Here is a 22,079-nt window from a genome sequence, read left to right on the forward strand (position 1 = left end):
TTTAATGGACATATTTTGCTTATTTTCATATGAATGCCACGGATATTTCTTATCATTTAACGCTTCAGATGGTGCTAAGAATCCCCGGAAAAAATCAGGCTACTACAAAAAGTGACAAACACATATTACTTCATACAATGTTAGAACTCTTATATCAGACCAGAAGATGATGAAACTGGGCCTCAGTGGAATAAGACAAAGAGGAGAATCCCAAATTACTCCTTAATCAGGACACGTATTTCATTTTAGAGTTGAAGAAGACACTTCAAACGGTGGAGTAGGATTCATTATACATAGAAAGCAAACACAAAATATAGTTGAAATTATCAGCATAAGCATCTTCAAACTGAATGCAAGATAAAACCTTTGTAATGATATAATTTGCCTACCACATTAGATATCACTTATATGGGTTGAAAGTGGGAACTGAGCAATTACTGGGCTGGAGGTAGGGTAAGCAAACAAACCGGAACTTTTACGAACGGCCAGTCTTGGTTTTTTGATCAGATAAAAGGCATATATCGAGCGCAGTTTAATTTAATCTTGCCCAAGTACTTTCGATCCCTAGATCATCTTCAGGGGCATCTGAAATAAGCCAAGAAACGTTTTTTTTTATAACTAAAGAAATATAAAAACGTTTCTTGGCTTATTTCAGATGCCCCTGAAGATGATCTAGGGATCGAAAGTACTTGGGCAAGATTAAATTAAACTGTGCTCGATATATGCCTTTTATCTGATCAAAGTTCATTTATTCGAGCATTCAACCTTATATTTATTAGTCTTGGTTTTGTTGGAGAGCTGGTCGTAAGTAAGTGAATAAGGGAGCACTTGTACTCTCAGAGAGTGCACTTGCACTCTGAAGCGAGTGCAAGTGCAATTTTATTTTGTGAGACAATTGTTGATAATATCAATGAAATTAAAAAGGTTTTTCCTGTACCACCAGGTACATCTAATAAGTAAATACCTCCTGTTTTATCATTTGTTACTTTCATAAGTGTATCAAATAAATACTTCTGTTGTTCATTCAATAGTGGAAGATTTGTTTGAATTAATTTTTTCAAAGTGTTGAGATCATACAGTTTTTCTCGGTGCAACTCTTGGTTAAAAGCATTATGCATTGGACGATTGGGCGCGACTAGGCCTAATTGAGATAATAGTTTGTTTGACATCATCAAGCACATGTCCTCAATTGAAATCAATGCTTCATTGTAAATTTCTTTGCTTAATTGTATATTTGGATTTCCTCTTCTAATCCGTATTTGATACAAAATATCATCACACATATTATCGTTGTAATTGATCCACAAATCATTTGGGTTTGATGGGAAGCATGTAGATATGATTATAGAAAACAATGTTCGTATTTGATGAGCTTGTTGATGATATTACAGCATCATTGAGAGTTTGATCCCAATGAGCGTCATTTTCTAGCAATTGCAAAAGTTGGCAGGGTTCTCTGTATGATCCACACAAATCACCATCAACAGTTCGTAAATGTTGGAATGATGTTGGGCCACGTACATTGACTAATAGCAATCGTAAATAAAAACATTCATCATTGCTTGGATGTACTGAATAAATTCGACCAATCACATCGGTAGAATATACATCTGGGTATCCTGGAACTGATTTTCCTTGTTTCCGTGGTATAAATCTCCTTGAGGATTGATTCCAAGTATAATATTTTGGCATTTCAGAATATAACAATGTTTGAGCAAAAGCATCGTTTTGGCATATCTCAAAAAAACTGGTTAATGTAGTACATGGTGGCTGAGCAGCTCTCTGTACTGCGTTCTGTGCTGTAAAATATACTCTTTGTCCATTTTCTAAATACACAGCTAAATGAACAACAGTAGAGTGTCTCACGAATAGGAAAAGAAAATATTCGCCAAACTGCTTCATTACTACTAACATAGCGAACCATTTGGTATTGGGTAACTTCATAATTGGAAGTTTCTGCGTTAATACCAATCACAGCCATATCACTCCCTTTGGTTACATATTTGCAAATGTATTAATAGATTTCACTGAATGGCAAGATTAAACGTTGATGTGCGCTTTGGTGGTCTTTGATAAAATGGGCGAATATGGAACAATCCAGCGATTATCTGTTTCAATATTTTGTTGACAATTGTTGATCTTCCATTGTCTGTTGTCGATCGCCAACCATGATACTACAACAAACAAGGTATGCTCACTTGCCGTTCTAATTTTAATTGACTTTGCACATGACGTCATAGCGAGACAAAGCCAGGGGACTTGTGTGGATCTTATTTTAACGATGCATCATATGGCAACGTTGTTCCATTACTGTAATGAACAACTTCGAAACTTAAACTGTTAACGGTAAGTATACCTCGATGCCATATCGTGCACTAAGAAGTCATAACTATATAGTTACTTTCTGTGAAAACGTGGTTTGAAAATTAATAAGTAATTTGTAAAATGAATTAAAGAAATATATTAATCTTCGATTTGATTGTGTGTATTACAAACAAAATAGATATTGCTACAAAACATAAATTAAATATAAAAGGCCGGTAAAATGTAAAGAATTTGAAACATAAGTAAAAGCAGGTCATACTTCAGACTTTATGAATATCATTTAGACAATTATTTTACAATCTTCGTGACTTTTCTCTTGCGGATATTGTAATAATTATCTTTAATATTTTTATTTAGAATTAGTATTAAATACATTTTACATATAAAAACGTAATTTTACATCTTCGCTAACATTTACGTATTTTGCAGCTTCTGTTAGGTTTTTTAAATAATTGTTAGTTATTTTTAATTTGTTGTTGTCATTATAACTACGAAAAATATGTTCCAGTTTACAAATTCGTAGTTAAACTACATTTAGTTACAAATTCCAGTGTTGGTTTGAGTAAACCACCCTCAGAAACGTGGTTTAACCAACTAAACGATTTATCGTTAGCGTCCGGAATATATCCAAGTATTTCATTTTTTTTTGTAACTTAAATGCAATGAAACCGGCTAAATTTTCCAATCAATCCCATTCCAGGTCTTTTATATTTGAATTAATAAAATCCTGATGACTGTCAATTAAATTTTCGGGGTTAATTTCTGTATCACCACTAGGAAGGTTTAGCGAGGAAAAGATCTCTTCAGTAACAATTTCATAATAATTAATTATACTATTAGCAGTAATATTCCACTATAGTTTTTCTTTTAAACAATAGTCAGCTTCTGTAAAATGTTTTGATCATATTCTCTCGGTTTCTACATAAAATTTGTCTCGCTGAAAATACTTGAAGACTCATACTTTACGCATTTCTTTGTCTCTAGGAAACACAAAAAAAACGACACTTCGAAAAAGATTTACTTTTTTTATTATAATTATTTAAACAACCCACTACTGTACAATACATTATGGCAACCAAATAATTAGTCTTCTTGATAAAGTAGCTACAGTTAGTCGAGAGGAAGTTGCGTACGATAAATAAATTAGGTGATATTAACACAGTAAACTGAATGTTTTCACCACAAAATTTATATAACAATATAATATACAAAGTCTTTACTACATCAATGAATAAATAAAAATATCATTCATTAAGTTTTGAAGCACACAGGATAGCAACAGATAGAGCATTTAACTTGGCATCATTAAAGTTGTCTCAGGCTTACGTCACAGGTGCGCGAGAGAGATGGAAGAACATGCGCGTTGACTTATCTTGTTTTATATAGTATCACGATCGGCAACGATACATTGCGTCCCATGTATGGTAAAGTAGCAAATCTGCGAAATTCACAAAATTGCATTAACCGGTTAGGATTACATATTATTATTACAACTAGATTTACAGTCTGTTAAAGTATTGAATATGTATCTTCAATATTAAACTCACAATTAACTGGTTCAAAGTAACGTATGTGCTTGTCTTTCAACTTTTGCAACAGTGAACTTACGAATAATTGGATTCGTAAGTTTACCGTTGGAATTTATTAAGTTCTACACGTCTAAAATTACGAATATTGCACATTCGCGAGTTTACTATAAAGAGAATTAATATTTTTATATTACTGGACGGACTATAAAAAATATAAACAAAACCACACCCATGAGTAAAATAAACCAACTCTCGGGGAATTAGTCACTTTAGTAGTTTAGTTAATAAAAGAGAAGACCATACTTTCATTAGGGATCACATACATTTCTTTCCAAGTGGCGAGTCCCATTACTGTCATAAAAAAAGTATGTATAAATTCTAAGAATCAACATTGAATGTTACAATTATGTACAGTTTGTATAAGGAAAAGTGTTTGGAAGCTCAACGTACAGCAGTTTCCATTAAAAAATATCGAAAGATTTTCAAGGAATATAAATTTAAATTTCATAAACCTAAGAAAGATCGTTGTAAAGTTTGCATTGCCAATGAAGAACGTGCTAAATATGGCGAGAATGATGAAGAATCTTATAAAGAACATTGCAATCGGAAAGAAGCTGCTCGAAAACTAAGAGACAATGATAAAAAATTGCTAAAGAGCAAAACAATATTTTAGCTTTTCAGTCAGATCTTCAAGCTGTTCTGTCTACTCCGAAAGGTCCAAGTGGTTCCTTCTTTTATGTTAGAAAACTTGCAGTTTATAACATGACAATTTATAATCTTAAAGATGCAAGTGCAACTTGTTATGTTTGGGACGAAACGGAAGGACGACGTGGTAGAATATGTGCGAATGATGTCTGACAGTTGTGGAGGCCAACGGAAAAATTTTAGGTTTATAGTCATGTGTATGCATATCCTTAAAGAGCATTCAAATATAAAACAAATTTACCATAGATTTTTTGAACCGGGAGACAGTCAAATGGAATGTGATTCAATACACGCTAAAATTGAGCAAAAGGTTAAGAACGTTCCAGTGTACACAACAGAAGGTTGGACTCAAGTTATAAGAACAGCTCGCAATAAACCTCACCCATTTGAAGTTAACCCTTTAGTGCACCAAGAATTTATGGATTTTTGTCCAGATAAATGTAATTTCGTGGTGAGGACAACAGTAATACAAGTCTACCATTTAGAAAAGCAGTTTGGTTTATGTACAAAAAAACAGATCTAAATGCTGTATTCGTTAAAACGAACTATGAAGAAACGACACCCTTTGTCAAATATCTACTTAAATTACAACGAGGTCGTCCATCAAACTTCAAACTAGCTACGCCTTATACTAATCACCTCCCCATTTCCATTGCCAAATACAGAGACCTGAAAAAGTTATGGGAAGATCTACAGATTCCACGTGCATACCATGGATTTTATGAAAGCCTTCCTACCCAAACTCTTATAAGGGATACTCTGCCTGAACCAGATATTTCAGAAGAATCTGAATATGACGACACAATATAATTATATTGCTTTTTGTTGTAATTTTTAAGTTTTGTGTTTGGTCATGGTTTTATTTTCATATTTTTTATTTTGTATTATGTTTCCTAGTAGCTGTCAATAAAAATTATTATTAGTAGTAAGTACCTATGTTATTATTATGTGAAGTATATCAATTTTTCGCATATAAGCTTTAAATTAATTGTAGGAAATGGTGCTTAATATAAATACTAAAGTATATTCAATACTTTACATTAGCCTAAGTATATTGGACTAAGGGATAATTTTGCAAAAGATAACTAACGAATCTGCGTTTTTTTGTTTTGATAAAGGATATTGAATTTTAGATTAAGTTAATTATATAAAGACACATTTATAGAATCTAATACAAAAATGCCGTTTATTTAGGTTAATATCCCTATTTTTCACATTAACTTGAAATGTTTTTTAGCTCTTCTGTAAAATTTCAATTTTGCAGATTCGTTACTTTACCATACGAGGGACGATTGGATAACCGTGATTGTTTCAGATATTAATGTCCGTGGATATCGCTTTGAACATTTACCATCCATCATACACGGTGAATTTTGATTAAGAGTTCCACAGGGACCATGTATTATGTTTTTGATAACTACCTCATGCAATTCAAGATCCACGTCTACATTAAGGATTTCAGCTGATATTACTGCATTAACTTCATTTGGCCTTATCTTTTCAACTAACCAAATCAAAAATGTGTGCATGTGGCAATCCCCGTTTCTGCCACTTCACAGAAAAGGGCTGTTTTAGGGTGTTCCTGGAAATTATACGAATTTTTCTCGCCGTAAAAATATACTTCAAGGAACATTTTAAAAAAAGAATTAAGATTGGTCCATGCGTTGTTGAGTTATGCGCTTACCAACACATTTTGCGATTCATTTTTATGTTATATATAATAATTAAAATTACCTCTTGTTTTTCTGTTCTGGTTAATGGGCCTGCGTTTGTCTTTTATTTCGAAGGCTCAGTGCTGCTCGAATACAAGGTAGGTATTGTGGTATTGTGTATAAGTGCCACTGCACCTAACAAAGGCCGAGCATTTTCATTGTCCATTGTATTAACAAAGAATATAGACGCATAGTATTAATTTTCAAGCAAAAATTAATACCAAATCAAAAATGTCTATATTCTTTGGTATCAGTATAATGATAGACGGCTCTAAGGTCAACGGCGAACGCCGACGTAAAGTTTATAAATCAGCCTTAACTGTTTGGCCCAAGAGGAAGTTTCAACACAGTGTTCATTAAATATAAAACATCTTATATGGGGATATTCGATTGTCTAGAGTAAGTTGAGAATATCCCCCTTGAATTAGCTGGGCAAATTATCGTCTGGGATATTATTCAAACCCAATAAAGGAAGAAGAAGAACATCGAGGTTATGTTGAGTGTCAAGTGTCAGTTGAGTGTTTGGTCAAGTTTGGTGTTTGTCTATGTTTTTGTTAGAAGCATTTTTGGGTTTTAATTATAGATAGCCAGGCTATCATAGCCTAAGATCCCATCCCACTGCAGGATCACTTCGTTTATAACGTAGTTACAGAAGTAGTAGAATACATTGATAATAGGTTGCTAGTCAAAAAGTTTCCGCAAATATTTTTAATTCGATTAATAGTAATTAATTCTTATAAATCAAATAAAATATTAATAAAATGGAAGTGAAACAAGAAGTTAATGAATACACATGTAAAGAAGAAATAGAAAATGAGGGAGCTGCTCTTTTTGATACCCTTAAAGTTGAGATTAAGGAGGAGCCCAAGAGAGAAGCTGCAAATGATTCATTTGATTATTTAGTATTAAAGGAGAACCCAACAAAGACAGAAAAAGAAACATATGAAGAAAAATTCATACCATTTGAAGAAAAAGAAACAAGTGATAAAAGTAAGTAATTAAAAGATAAGCCGCTCTTCATAAAATATTACCTTAGCTTTATATATTCCAATGCTAATTACTAATCATTTTACCTAAATATTAAACTTAATTGCGCCAAATGTTAGGTTCATGTTTACTGGGTGAGACTGTAAGTCCACTCCAGGTAACTTACTAATCTTACTAATAGCATTTGTGAATGTCTCAATTTATTGTCATATAGTATATTTAATTCCTTTTCATTGTTTCCCCCTCTTTATCTGTTTTCATTCTTTAGCACTCTTGCAACTCTTACACACCTAAATAGTTATCTCAAAATGAATACTTGTTTACTGTTTTTTAAATATTTGATTTATGGCACCCTCAGGTTTATACCAGCTTTGGAAGTTCTGAGATTTAGTATTCACAGTTCTTTTCTATTATTTTAATTCATTTTCTAAATTTATCTGGCCCTCTCCTATGCATAGTTTTTGTAAATATGTTCATTTTCAGGGAGAGTGTTTGGGATATTTCCCTGGATTTTTAAGCACAAAATATTTTTATCGTGTTTATTTAACTATACAACTAAAATTGGATTACACAAAATAAAAAAAACTAAAAAAAAACATTAAAATGTGTTGAGTGTCCAAGAAATGCATGTCATTTTTCGTTGGAGGTCTGTCTCTCACTCGTCCCTTTGCACACATAGCAATTTGGCGATCATTTCGTCTCCTCACCCCAGATCCTCTTCTAACTGTCAAGAAGAATCCAGAGACGGGTTTGAAGTTCCGAGGTCTACCCACATTTAAAATAAAATAAATGAATACAGTTAATACAGAGTCTTAACATACCGCCCCCTGTTGGAAGGTCCACCTTTCAACCTATTTTAACGCACATGAAACAAATAATGAAAGTTCAGTTCATAAAGCTAATATAAAATGAGGTTATTTCATATCAATGGGTAAAACACAAAGTTTGTTGATACCGCATTTACACTGTCCGTTACTTGTACACACTGTTGCCACTCTAACTACATTGTCTCTACCCGGATGAACATCAATCACACGTCCCCATCTGCCACTTGAGAGGTGGAAGATCATCCTCCTTGATAATGACCATATCGCTGATTTGCAATTGTCTGCTGCTTGAAGTACACTATTTACTTTCGTGTCTGAAAGTAACTGAGATACTCTTTAGATCACTTATCCCAGAAGTGCTGAATGATTTGAGTGATGTGATGAAATCTGGAAATGTTAAATGCGTTGTGATGTCATACATCTTCTTGAGGTAAGCATTTTAATGAGCAACCAATTAGTAAATGAAATTTAACACTCCGAACCCCTTCCTCCCAAATTCCACCAAAGTGTGGGGACCGTGGAGGGTTAAATGATCAAATTATATTAACATTTGAGAAAAACTCTGTAAATTTTCGTCTGATTTCCAGGAGTAGTAAGAAATAAATGAAGATCATTAAAATTATTCCTTGTCCCAACAAAATTGGTCCCATTATCTGAGAAAAGATTCTGACACAAAACCCTTTGCGCTATAAACCCTTTAAAACAACTAATGAATGCTTCCATAGTTAAATCGAAAGCTTTCTCTAAATGAACAGCCTTAACCATAAGCAAACAAATATACATATGTAAGATTTACAAATGATTCTCCACTAAGTCCACTAACCTTGACATCAAATGGCCCACAGTAAAACCTTCTTGTAACCTTCGACACTATCCGAAAACCTTGAATTGGACAATATCTTAATCTTATTATTCCTAACAATAATTGAGGACCTGCATGCATATTTTTTAAGTGTTCTCCTTAATTATTAGGTCAGTTAAATGATTATTATTGGGTAAAATTATCGGATGCCTTTGTTCATATGAAATATTTGCCCTTTTGAGACGACCGCCTAGTCTAATTAATCCCTGTTCATCAATAAACGGCCTTAATGAAATTAATTTACTATATCTCTTAACAATGCCTAATGATTTCAATGTTTTTAATTCAGTCTCAAATCCTTCTGCTTTAACAAATTTAATTAAATGTATTGCTGCCTTATGAATTTCATCTGCTTGCAATGTCCCACTTAATATCGTATTTGAAGACTGACAGTTGTTGTTAATGAATCTAAGACAATAAGCCCAAACCCTTTGAATCCTAGTAAAGTTAGAATATTTTTATAAATCCTTTTCATAGACACCGTTGAAGTACACGATAATACTGATTTCTTCTTCGTTTCGGGTATTTCTTGAATAATTTTCAATAAAATCCTTTATAAAAAGGTATATAAAAACCCAGTCGGGCTATGTTAAATAGACAAAACGTTTTCGGAATAAATATTTCATCATCAGTGTCAAGTTAATACATGAATGTAGCCACTAAATATGGGGGTAAAAACCCTTTAAAAATTATTAATTGAAATTTAGTTTACATTATTTCTTATATAAAATTATGATGGTAAAGTTACTGTTGGATTGGTAACATGGCAACATGGCCATCCAACAGCCTTCTGCCAGAATAGCATTTACAATAAAAATAAATAATAAGAAGTCGACTGCACATTGTACACCGCGACATATTAGCTTGTGTCTACATCGCAAAACTCTTCCATGATAATCGCGAAAGCGCTCGCTACTAGATGGCACTCTGGAACGTTCTCGTAGCCTCGTTTTGGCTTTATATAAGCGGCGATGCGCAACGAAAACGAAACCTCAGTTCGAATCCAAACAGCCTATGGTGGCGAACGCGGTGTTGAGTAATGAGTAAATATTTTACGACTTACGTATTCCCGTTTACGTATTTACGTCTACGATAAATTATTAATTATGGATAAGTTTTTAAAAAGAAGTGCAGAACCATCTACGTCTGAAAGTGGCAGTAGCAGCAATAAAAAGAAAAACAGATTCTACATTGATGAATATCTTAAATATGGTTTTACCGTTACTTCCAATAAACCACAATGTGTTATTTGTGGACAAGTCTTGTCAAAAGAAAGCATGAAGCCATCAAAGTTACTTCGACATTTAAATAGCAAACATCCAGATAAAAAAGACAAGCCCGTAGAATTCTTTGAAAGAAAGCTGAACGTCCTTCACAAACAGCAAGACAGTTTTCCCTTGGCAACCACTACTAATGAAAAAGCATTATTAGCAAGTTATAAAGTTGCTTATCGTGTTGCCAAAACTAGTAATTGCTGAAAATCTGATTTTTCCAGCAGCCGTTGAAATGGTATATATAATGTGTGGGGAAAGAGAGGCTGCAAAATTAAATACAATACCTCTGTCAAATAATACTATCCAAAAAAGAATTAGTGATATGGCAGAAGATATTCAAGCGCAAGTTGTGGAAAATCTTAATAAATGCACGTACTTCTCTCTTCAAATGGACGAATCCACAGATATATCTAACTGTGCCCAATTCATTACATTTGTAAGATATGATACAAATAATGGCATTCAAGAAGATATTTTATTTTGTTCCCCATTGGAGACCAATACCACTGGAAAATGTTTACTCGACACTTTTGTGAAACGTACAAGTAAATATGATATTGACTGGGGTAAATGTATTGCTATATGCACAGATGGCGCTAAAGCTATGACAGGACTTAAATCTGGTCTTATTGTCAAATTACAAGAAATAATGCCAAATGGAGACATTGTTTTTTACATCGAGAAGCTCTTGCGTCCAAAGCTTTACCTCCTGAAATGGACTGTGTTATGAAAACCATCATTAAAGTTGTAAATTCCATTAAAGGAAAAGCTTTGCAGACCCGTATTTTTAGAAAAATTTGCGAAGACATGGGTGCTTTATTTGAAAATCTTCTCTATCACACCGAAGTAAAGTGGCTTTCAAGGGGCAACGTCTTAAAAAGAGTATTTCACTTAAGAGCAGAGCTTTTAATGTATTTGAAAGATGAGAAGTCCCCATATGAAAATCAATTTTCCGATCCTATTTGGCTTCTGAAACTAGGTTTCCATGCTGATATTTTCGAGCAATTAAATATTTTGAACAGTAATTTACTAGGTCGCGACATTAATATAATTACAGCCACAGATAAAATTAAGGCGTTTCTAAGAAAAATCGATTTATGGTCGACCTCACTTGGCAAAAAACAACTCGATTCATTCCAGTGCCTTCAGGAAATTATGGAAAATGTATCCAATTACAGTGTTACAAATTTTGAACAAGTTTTTGCTGACATGCATGTTACTTTGCTCAATTTAAAACAACAGCTCTGTGATTATTTCCCCGAAGAAATTCAAAACAGTTACGACAGTTGCAGATGGATACTAAATCCGTTTTTAGCTGATTCCTTTCAGCATGTCGAAATACCAATAAACATGAAAGAAAAACTTATTGAAATATCAAGTGATGGAATGTTGAAGCTTCAATTTTTTTCCCAGAACTCGGACCAATTTTGGACCGAAAAGATGCAGGAATACCCCCAATTGGCGAATGAAGCTGTAAAATGTTTGGTTCCATTTGTAACATCATATTTGTGTGAGTTAAGTTTCTCGTCTATGACTGCCATTCAAACAAGAGTTAGAAATCGTCTCGTACTTGAAAATGATATAATTGTGTGTGTCTCAAATACACAGCCAAAATTTGAAAGATTAGTTTCACAGAAACAGGCGCATAGCTCTCATTAGATTATGATATTTGACTTTGTTTTACTCTTTTATTTTTACGGACTTTAATATTTAGTTTTATATTTCGTCTGATAATTATTTGTTAATTTCTATTTACGGCGTTGTTAAAATAAAAATACATGATCTAACAAAGTGGTGCTTTTGTCTTATTTTGGAAATGTTCGGCGACCCCCCTAGTACCTCATGGCGACCCCCCAGGGGGTCGCGACCCCCACTTTGGGAAACACTGATCTATTTTATTCATTTCGCAGTTGTTCCCTATCTCCCCCATCTACTTCAAGTACCGACATCGTTAAAATAGGTGTAAACAAACTTAAAATACAATTTTAATAAATCAAATGTTTATGTATTCGTGTTGAAACCTGAAATGTGTGACTATTTTCTTACCCCTGCATGTTTTTACTTCAAAAACCTATAAATAGCTGTTGTAATTATATTTTAATATTAATTAGCCACAGTAAAATGATCGTATTAAAACCTTAAAATGACTGTTTTACTTTTAAATAACGAAGCTGACGTGAAATAGCTCTTTTTTGTTTAAAATGCCCTAATAATATTGTTAATAGCGCCAGGAAAGTATTAACATATACTTTCCAAGGTATTTTGTAAAGCTGTTTGCTGAAATAAAAAGGGAAACAGGTATTAATTGAAATATTTAGTTTTCACCACAAATTTTAATCCCTATCCAAATATATACAGTCTTAATTTTTATAGCTAACCACCACCAATTATGTACATTTAACCTAGTTACTAAATTATTTATATACTAAAAAAAATTACCCTGGTTCAACAAAATTGATCCTGGATGATCTGGATTTACAAATAATAAATATAAGAAAAATTTAATGACTATACCTAAAAAGGTAATTTACTTACCTACTAGAGATGTAACTCTTTACTTCGGCTTTCAATTAAATGTCTTAACAAGTAATAAGGACACTATCCTGACTGGATAGATGTCCAAAGGTTTAAATATATAAAAATAATAAAATATCAATAAACAACTCTCTGATTAAATGTGTACACATAAAACCGTACAACTTAGTTAAAAGGGAGGATTTAAAACCTCATCCTGTTTAGTCCCTAAATATGATTCGGTATTATTTTAGAAAAAATGACGTTTTTTATTATTATGTAAAAATAGTATGATTTAAAGTTCAAAAAAAATATATAAAAAAAAATTAAAACTAATGAATAAACTTAATACAGGTTTACTATCTTCTAAATTCTGAATGAGGGAGATACTTCCCACTGGTTTCTTAAGTTGTCCGGGAATAATAAGGTCAGATCTAGACCTCTGGGGGAACAGCTACGATAGAAAAAAATCAATACTGGAACCCGGTGTAACTCCGACTGGGTACTGACTTAAACCTTCTTCTTTAAAAGTTATCAAAAAAAAAAAACAAAATAAATGATTTCTTCCCCTGACTTCTGCTCGACTCCTATAGTAGGCTAAAAAGGACATTTGAGTTAGGGTTCTTTCTTACTCTTGGTAAAACATAGGGAAAAACACAAGATTTAGGAACCTTGAAAGGTTTTATAAAGGTTACTAATGAAGTATGAAAGCAAAAAACTTAATGGTTTTTGTAAATGATGTGACCTTCGTATGGTTTGATAATATTTTAAGTAAGATGGATTAATTATATAGACAATTTTAACGAAAACGCATGCTATGGATATATTTTAGAACAGTGGTTCCCAAACTTTTAATCTCGCGTACCACACAAGAAATTATAAATTAGTAGCGTACCACTGAACTGTGGTAATCTTTAAAAACCCTTGAAAATGGTAAAGTAATAAAAACTGCAACAACTGTTTATGACAACATTATTATTTATTAATTATAGAAAAAAATACAATATACTCAGTGCGAAAAATGGTGCTGCATGTTCGAGACAAGAGAGGAAATATCTGGCTCAGTTGTACTTAATTTCAGGCGCAAATTAGTGTCTATGTTAAGCTTGTTACGATATTTATTTTTTATTATCAACATAGCAGAAAATCCGCTCTCACAGAGATATGCGGTTGTAAATGGAATTAGAAACAGTAATGCTTTTCTGGACAGCGGATATTCATTTTTAACTTTTAGCCAAAATTCACACAGCTCTTCTTTGTTGAATTCCACTTGCAAAGCTCCATCGCAAGATAACTCTATCAGAGATTCCTTTTCATTTACACTTAAATTTTCACGAACACTATCCAGATCCGAAACGAATGGGTTCCTTATCCAATTGAACTCCGAATAATCTTCTTTAAAATAGTTTTCAAATATTTCAACGATCATTTGGCTGTGATTTTTGATGTTATTGATCACAATTTCACTCACTGTAAGTTCATTTTCAGTTAAATTTTCTAAATTAGGAAAATATGCTAGGTTCTCATTCGACACGGTCTTTTCAATCATTTGAAATTTTTTGATAAATGCTTTTATTTTGTCATTTACTGAAAATCTATTTGTAGATCTACCTTGCCAACTTAGATTTAAGTCGTTGATGCGATTGAAAATGTCTGATAAGTAAGCCAATGATATAAGCCAGTGTTCGTCTGTCAGTCGATTGCGTAATTCAAAATCAGTCCCCATCAGGAACAGCTGCACCTCAGAACGTAACTGGAATAATCTGTTCAGCATTTTGCCTCGCGAAAGCCATCTAACCTCTGTATGTAGCAGTAACTGAATATGGTTACTGCCCGTTTCGGAACACAAGTTTGAAAATAAACGAGAGTTAAGTACCCAAGATTTAATAAAATTTACCACCTTGATTGCATCTTTGAGAACATTTTTAAATTGTTCGGACATTCGTTTTACTGCTAACGCTTGTCTGTGTATACTGCAGTGCATATAAGTACAATTCTTAGCAACAGATTTTACTTTTGTGGCTACACCTCCGAATCTACCTGTCATAGCTCGAGCGCCATCAGAGCAGAAGCCAACGCAATTCATCCAGTCAATTTTCAGCAAAGAATTCATCCAGTTTGTTGAAAATTTCATCCGCTGTAGTTCGTGTTAATAACGGCTCACAGAATAAATAATCTTCCTTAATTGTTTTATTTTCATGTATATACCGCACGTAAACCATAAGTTGAGCATAGTTCGTTACGTCTGTACTCTCATCAAGTTGTATCGAAAAGAAATCGCTACTTTTTACATGATTGATGACTTTATTTTTAACATTTGATGCCATACTGTCGATCCTACGTTGAACGGTATTATTGGACAGTGATATCAGTTCTAGCTTTTTAGCTGACGCCTCACCCAACATACAGGTAACCATATCTTTTGCTGCAGGTAACAACTGTTCGCCAATTGTGTGAGCTTTTCCTGACTTTGCAATTCTTAGGCTAACTAAGAATTATGCCTCTACTGATTTTTCGGTACTACCAGTAAATGAAGACATGACTTTCTTAGTGCTTTTCATTTCTGTTAATTGTCGGGTGAAAAAATCCTTCTGCTTCTAGCCATGATATCAATGTTGTCAGCAAACGCTAGTATTTACACACTTTTTGTTATTATTTTTCCCTTGGTACTGACCATTGATTTTCTTATGAGCTGATGTTAAGTAAAATGCAGAATAAGGTGTCTCCTTGGTAGTTTAAGTAGTCCTCTCTTTGTAGCATTTATATTTCCCCTGGTATATGTAAAAAACACCGAAAAATATTCTTAATCTTTTTGCGTCGCTGAGATTGATAATATAAACATGTCTGATCTGTATATAATACCACAAATTAGTATTGCTTTGATCTTGATTCCGCCTAATATTGCGCATGAAATAAATATAAACATTTACACTTAGTTGGGTTGAGAAAGTTATGCGGGGAAAATAATGGCATCACTCTACAATGGACGTTATTGTTTAGTCCGGATTTTTCTTTTTTAAATTCGTAATAGTTTTTTGTTACTCGTTTTTTGTTATCGGGTATTCAGTAATGTAAAGTGAAGTGTAGTAGCAGTTAGAAGTTAGTTAGAGTTGAGATTTGGATTCGGAAGAAATAACTTTCGGCGTTGAGTCTTCAAAGCCGTCAATTTTTTTGAGTTCAGAGGTGAATTTGGGCTCTAGATGCTATTTGGAAGTTTTTGTTGAATTAATCACCGATTTTTTTGTGCTGTGTCCTATGTGAGCAGTTTTGTAAAGCAGCGTTACAACAATTTGAGAGGTCCACATGGTTTTAAACAGGAGCTTTTGAGAGGCTGAGTTTTGAAGAATGCAGTTTGTTGTCATCCAGGACAATCGGAAGCCCGAGGCAGTGCTCTATTCCCCTGGAATTGTCTATTTTGTGTTCCATGGCCACCCCAGACCACTTGCAGTTTGTGGGGGACAGTGTTTTTTTGATTCAATTCCAATCCCAAAGACTTTCTTAGAGGAAATACCAGCCAGAGTGATATAAGGTACTTTTTGTTAAAATTTTTCTAAGTAAAAATAAACATTTTTGATTAACCTTCGGCCAGGCGCGCCCTAAATAATTACATCATCAGGCGCGCCGCAGCAATTTGCTGCCATGTAGTTTCTTATTGTTTTCGACACTTTTAATTATTGATGAACTGTATCGTTATTTATTTTGTCAAAAAATAAGAACGCTTTAATTATTTAACTAATTTTAATAAATTGTACAGAAAAAAACTTTTAATTTATTTGATCATTACAATTAATACATACAATATTAGATTTAGAATGTCTTTTACAAGTGAATGCACTACATTGTGTACATTTCATAGAGGTATACCACTTGATTTTTTCACTGTAACAATTGCAGCATCTATCACGTTTAGCAGGATTTTCGTCTTCTTGATGGGGTACTGGTTGCTTCGCAAACATCCTGGATAGGAACTCGGTTATATCACGTGGAAGTGTTTTAATTTGTGATCGTGTATGAAGGTGTTCTTTCATCAAGTTCATTGCAAGGTTTTTGAGAAAATGTCTCCTTTTGAGTGATTTTCCAGAATTTGCAGCGGAATGTAGAACAAAAGCATTTATGCCTCCAATATTCATTAAATTATAGAATATAACACACGGCCATCTTTTAGTAATTCGTGAAACACTGTATGATGAACATAATTTATCTACAGTATTAACTCCTCCTTTTGTTTTATTGTAATCTAAAATCAACTGTGGTTTCTTAGTATCCATGTCAACTGTACTTTCGTTGTGCATAGACGATAATAATATGACTGACTTACTTTTACGCGGCACGTAAGAGGTAATCATATAATCTTTTTGAAATCCTAATATGCTACATTGAACTGCCCTTGATTTATGTGGAAGAAATTCTTGAGGAATTTCTCTTTTGTTTTTCTTCAGCGTCCCAAGCAGAGTAACTTTCTTCTGCAGCAAATATCTAGCTAACGGAATACTAGTATAAAAATTATTTGATACGTCGTATGGGCCACTTGACTGTTTACCGTAATATATCTCTAAATTGGCGGTATAAAATGTTTGAGCATCACATAACGCGTACATTTTTATCCCGTACTTAGCAGGTTTGTTGGGTATATATTGTATCCAGCTACACCTACCTCTAAAGGGATGAAGCATTTCATCAATTGTTGTATACTCTGACAAATTGTATGAGTTTCGACAATTTTTTATAAATCTGTCAAAAAACGATCTAATGGCCGACAGCTTGTCCATTTTACATCTATCACTCCTTGTATGTTTATCATCAAATCTCAATGAACGTGCAATAAATAGGAAACGTTTGTATCTCATTACTGCTCGAACAATATCAATCCCTGTGCCATCTTTCAAGACAGAGACAGTTTCGCCATGTTAATCGCCAACGTCAAGGGGACTTGATAGGGCACGTTAAGAAAAAGTGCCATCTTTTTCTCAAAGTTCCATCACATTTGTGTGATTGCCGTGCTTTATGCCAATCAAATAGAGGAGTCCAAAAAAGGCCAATTACTCACTCCTGTCCACATTCCTGAAATCTCGATCTCTCAAATATTGCGTTTTATCTCTATGTTCATTTATATATAAATTGGTAAAAATTAGAATTTCATCAACCATATCAATATTGATAATAGTAAAAAACGCATCAATTTCTGTTTTTATTTGACGTGCAGTTCCTTTTAATCCCGGTGGTACTCTCATTATATTTTGTTGCTGTCTTAGATGTGGCAAAAGAAGTTTTATACCACTTACTTGTTTTATCCTTGCCAATGAATGTATCTTCAACGTTTTCGTAAAACATTTCCTCCTCATCTGACATATCTTGCTCTGAACATGTATCGTCGTGGTTCTCCTCAATTTGTTGTTCATCCAAATCACTATCACTTTCCAATATTTCATCTGTTTCATCTTCAATATCTGTCATATTATTTAGAATTTCCTCTAATTGTGCTTGGGATAACACTTCCTTTGGATTTTTACGAGACATGGCGTAATCTAAAATTATAAAATATGTTATAATATAGAATTCTACAATAATCTAATATGTTTCATATATATTATTAATTCTTATAAATAATTATATTATTAACAAGTTTACTTACCAATAAAATTTCAATTTCTCGAAAAAGATGTATAATATATTAGTTATTTCAAAAAAAAAATTGCGCGAATTTCACTACCAGGCGCCTTGCAGCAATTGTCTGCCTCGATGTGCCATTCACAATAAAGTACGATAACTAACTAATTGGATTTGGATTTCACAAGACGATGATGGGTACCGACTAAGGATTAACCGATAAGGGAATTTTAAAAATATCACGTACATAGCGTATCCCGTTAACACTTTATCTGGAAATATTGAGTTTAGCAAATTACTGCGGCACGCCCGGCTGAAGCTTAATAAAAAAATTTTGCTTTCATGACAAACTAAAAAATTATAAATATATAAAATTATAAGTTTTATAGATCAGCTAATTGTCATATTAGTCTTCTTTTACATAAAGTTAATTTTAATATTTAATTAATATTTCAAAAAGTTTTGATATTTTATTTCGACATATGACAGTATTATCCTTTTCTAACATTTGGTACATAACCATAATTTTTAATTCTGTTTTGTTTAAAGGTTAACCTCAATGTAAGTAATGTCGATCAAAATTATGATATTTTGATTTATAATAATTGTTTAAATTGCTATAAATAGCGCCATTGTAAGGTTTGTTGATAAATTTTGTTAATATTATTTGTTATAACTGTTGATGTAAAGTAATAATAAATGAATCGCTTATTTATGAAAGGCTTCTTGTCACAAAATGTAAATTTTGGAAAACAAGAAAAAACTGTTTAGTTTTATAAAAAACGATTTTATACTTTTCTGATTTTTCGAAACATTTTAAGGACCTTAAAAGTCCAAATAAATCATGTTGGTTACACTTTTTAAAATCAATTTTGTATTTTTTTTATTATTGAAAATAGCTAACAAAAGGCCAGTCATAAACAAAAGTGTTGTTTTACGGCGAAAGTTTTGATTGGTGGATGAATTTACACTGTGTTTATATAATTAATATTACTTTATTAAAACAGTTCTAAGACAATACAATTAGCTGTAATTAATTGCCATTTTATACATGTTTACTCATTTTTTGGTTGCAACTGTAGGCCATTGGGCAAGCTCATTGTAAAACCACTTGTGTTCTTGAGGGACATACTGCAGAAGTTTCTTCAGGTCAGTAATTTTTTCTTGATGAATTGGTACCTTTGATTCATGAGTTTATCTTGCTAATGAGGAAGGGGAGGATGGCTCAGCAAAAGACAGTGGATTAGATAATAATTTGGAGGTTTTGCTAATAAATCCACCTATAAAATCAGATACAATAACCACTCCTTTTTTAAATCTTTCGTAAGTAAATTCATGGTAGGAAGAAATAGTAAACATTTCCTTTTTTTTTTGTTTTTCTCAATTTTACTTTCTTCTGAAACAGTATTTTTCTTGTAAAATTTGGGCCACCAACTTTGAAAGTCCAAAACATTTGCATTTTCCACTAAATCTACAGTAAATTTGCTCTGTTTTGTAGATGCAAGTATTATTTCTGTTATATCTTTCAAAGTGTAGAATCTATCATGTTTCCTTAGGTTTCGTTTTACAAGGCCGAAGACCATGTCACATGGCAAATGGGAGTGACCCCTTATTGGAAGTCTATAGACAACTTTTTTGAATCTTCCAATATCTGTAAGTTGCATTAAAAACCTAATCATCGTATGATTTTTATTTTGTCCTGTACAGTTGTCACTGTATAAGTACAATTCATCTACATTATCTGGAACATTCTCGTCAATATACTTCTTCAAGAAGGAGCAAACTTCATTACTTCCCTTTCCAGCAACTCCCTGGTGGTGTAAATAAAATGTTGCAGTGTCATTATTACTATTGTGTATGCCAAACGGATAGACGGACATTTGTCTAAGGTAGTATATTTCCTGCACTGGAATCGTGGGAGGCGATATGTTTGCCATATAATCAAAACATAAAAGCATCGCATTTTCATGTTCGGCACAGTATTCTTTCGTCTGTCGAAGGGATGAATAAATTCATCTGATGAGTCTTACCTTTCACAAGAAAATCTTGCAGCCTTCTTACTCTTTTTTTCACCAATACCGTGCAGACTTAAAAAAAGCCTTTTTGTAGATGTTAATCCTTTTCTCACGAAGCAAGGTATAGAATTTAAAAGCAGTGGCGGCTCGTGGCTTGAGAGACAAGGTCGGCAAGGTATTTTTTGTCTCCTCAGATAGGTATACCGTCTAATAAAGACTTAAGTAAATCATCATAGGAGATTTTTTGTTTTCTTGTTTTTTGTTTTTTTTGTTTTTTCCTATAAATTTAGAACCTAAACATGTTTATATATTAACTCAAGTCTACGTTGTTTGGAAGTAGCAAAATGGGTTATAACGTCATCGTAAAATTTATTAGAGTTTTGGAGAGATTTTAAAAGTTTTTTTTCTATTGACATTTGAGACAAGCTTGACATTCTCTCTTGTTTCATGGTATTTCGACAATAAGTTTTGATTCTTTTGAGGCAAGAGAAATCTCGTTCATTTGAGGCAGACGTTGGTGGTAATGAGAGAATTAATGACAATAATTTATTAATTTCGGTAACAGTTTGTTGTAATGAATTGCAGTATATAAAATTATACATATCTTGTAACTTATCCCACCTTCCGAAAATATTTGGATCAGCATATAAAACTATTAATTCATTTTTAATTTTATTTTATTAAAGAATGATGGATAATTTTTAATTAACCTGTCTAATAAATATCTTGGAAATTCTTTGGCGTAACTTTTAAATTTTGAATCGTCAAAGAGGTCAAAAATTTGCAAATCTTCATAATTAGAAAAACGAATATCTATTTGCATAATAATAGTATCCAAAATTTCAAAATATACTCGTTTTTCGATATCTGTTTCTGTGTCATGCCTTTGTCTTTTTTTTGGGGGTTCGGAAATATCAAGCGAGTCCAAAACTTCACTGCGTATATACTGGAAATGACTATCATTACGAAAATCTCTGAGATTTTACACCAGTCTTGTTATTCTATTTTTGGAATGAATAATGTCAGTTAACTGATTTTGAACAACATTGAATATCAAATCGGTTTGGGTAAACACTTTCTTAAAAATATTTAAACGTATGTTAAAAGAATAATCATTTAATACAGTTTTCAAACCGATTGCTTCACGGATCGAGATATCATCACTTTGAAAATCGTCGCGTTCAATAATAAAATCAAAAACTTCCAAAAGCTGTTCACGAAAATCTGCTACAGTGAAAACTAACCGAGATTTAAAATTCCATCGCGTCTGACAAACTGTTGGCATTTTTTTCGAAACAAACCGTTCTAAAACATTAGTCCGTTTAGGTGAGCTTGAGAAAAATGAAGCAAATCCGCTTAAACTGGCAAAAAAAGACGACATTCTTTAATTTTTTTTACATGTATCCTGCAAAACTAAATTCATTCTATGCGCATGACAGTGAGTAAATAAAGCTTGCGGTGCAATAGTTTTAACTTTTGCCTGGAGACCATTTAATTCACCAGACATCACGGCAGCGCCGTCATAAGTTTGCCCTACCAATTTATTTTTGATATCAAAAAATTTTAATCTGTCCTTTAAAACACCAAAAATATATTCTGCCTTATGGATTTTACTCACGTCTGTAAAACCTAAAAATCTCTCATAGATATTACCACGTAACGCGTATCGAACAACAATTGATAATTGTGAATGACATGATATGTCGGTAGTTTCATCTATTT

The 22,079-nt window shown here is 32.9% G+C and overlaps 1 protein-coding gene across 1 annotated transcript in view; it reads left to right on the forward strand.

Moving 5' to 3' along the window:
* The window catches only part of LOC140450536 (uncharacterized), a 59,910-nt gene that overhangs the window by 22,956 nt on the left and 14,875 nt on the right, over positions 1 to 22,079 (forward strand). The window contains exons 3-4 of the mRNA XM_072544192.1: positions 4,639 to 4,999; positions 7,028 to 7,261. Of these exons, the coding sequence (XP_072400293.1) occupies positions 4,639 to 4,999; positions 7,028 to 7,261 (595 nt within the window). The remainder of the gene's footprint in view (positions 1 to 4,638; positions 5,000 to 7,027; positions 7,262 to 22,079) is intronic.

Source organism: Diabrotica undecimpunctata, chromosome 9 (genome assembly GCF_040954645.1).
Source record: "Diabrotica undecimpunctata isolate CICGRU chromosome 9, icDiaUnde3, whole genome shotgun sequence".
NCBI classification, from domain to species: domain Eukaryota; kingdom Metazoa; phylum Arthropoda; class Insecta; order Coleoptera; family Chrysomelidae; genus Diabrotica; species Diabrotica undecimpunctata.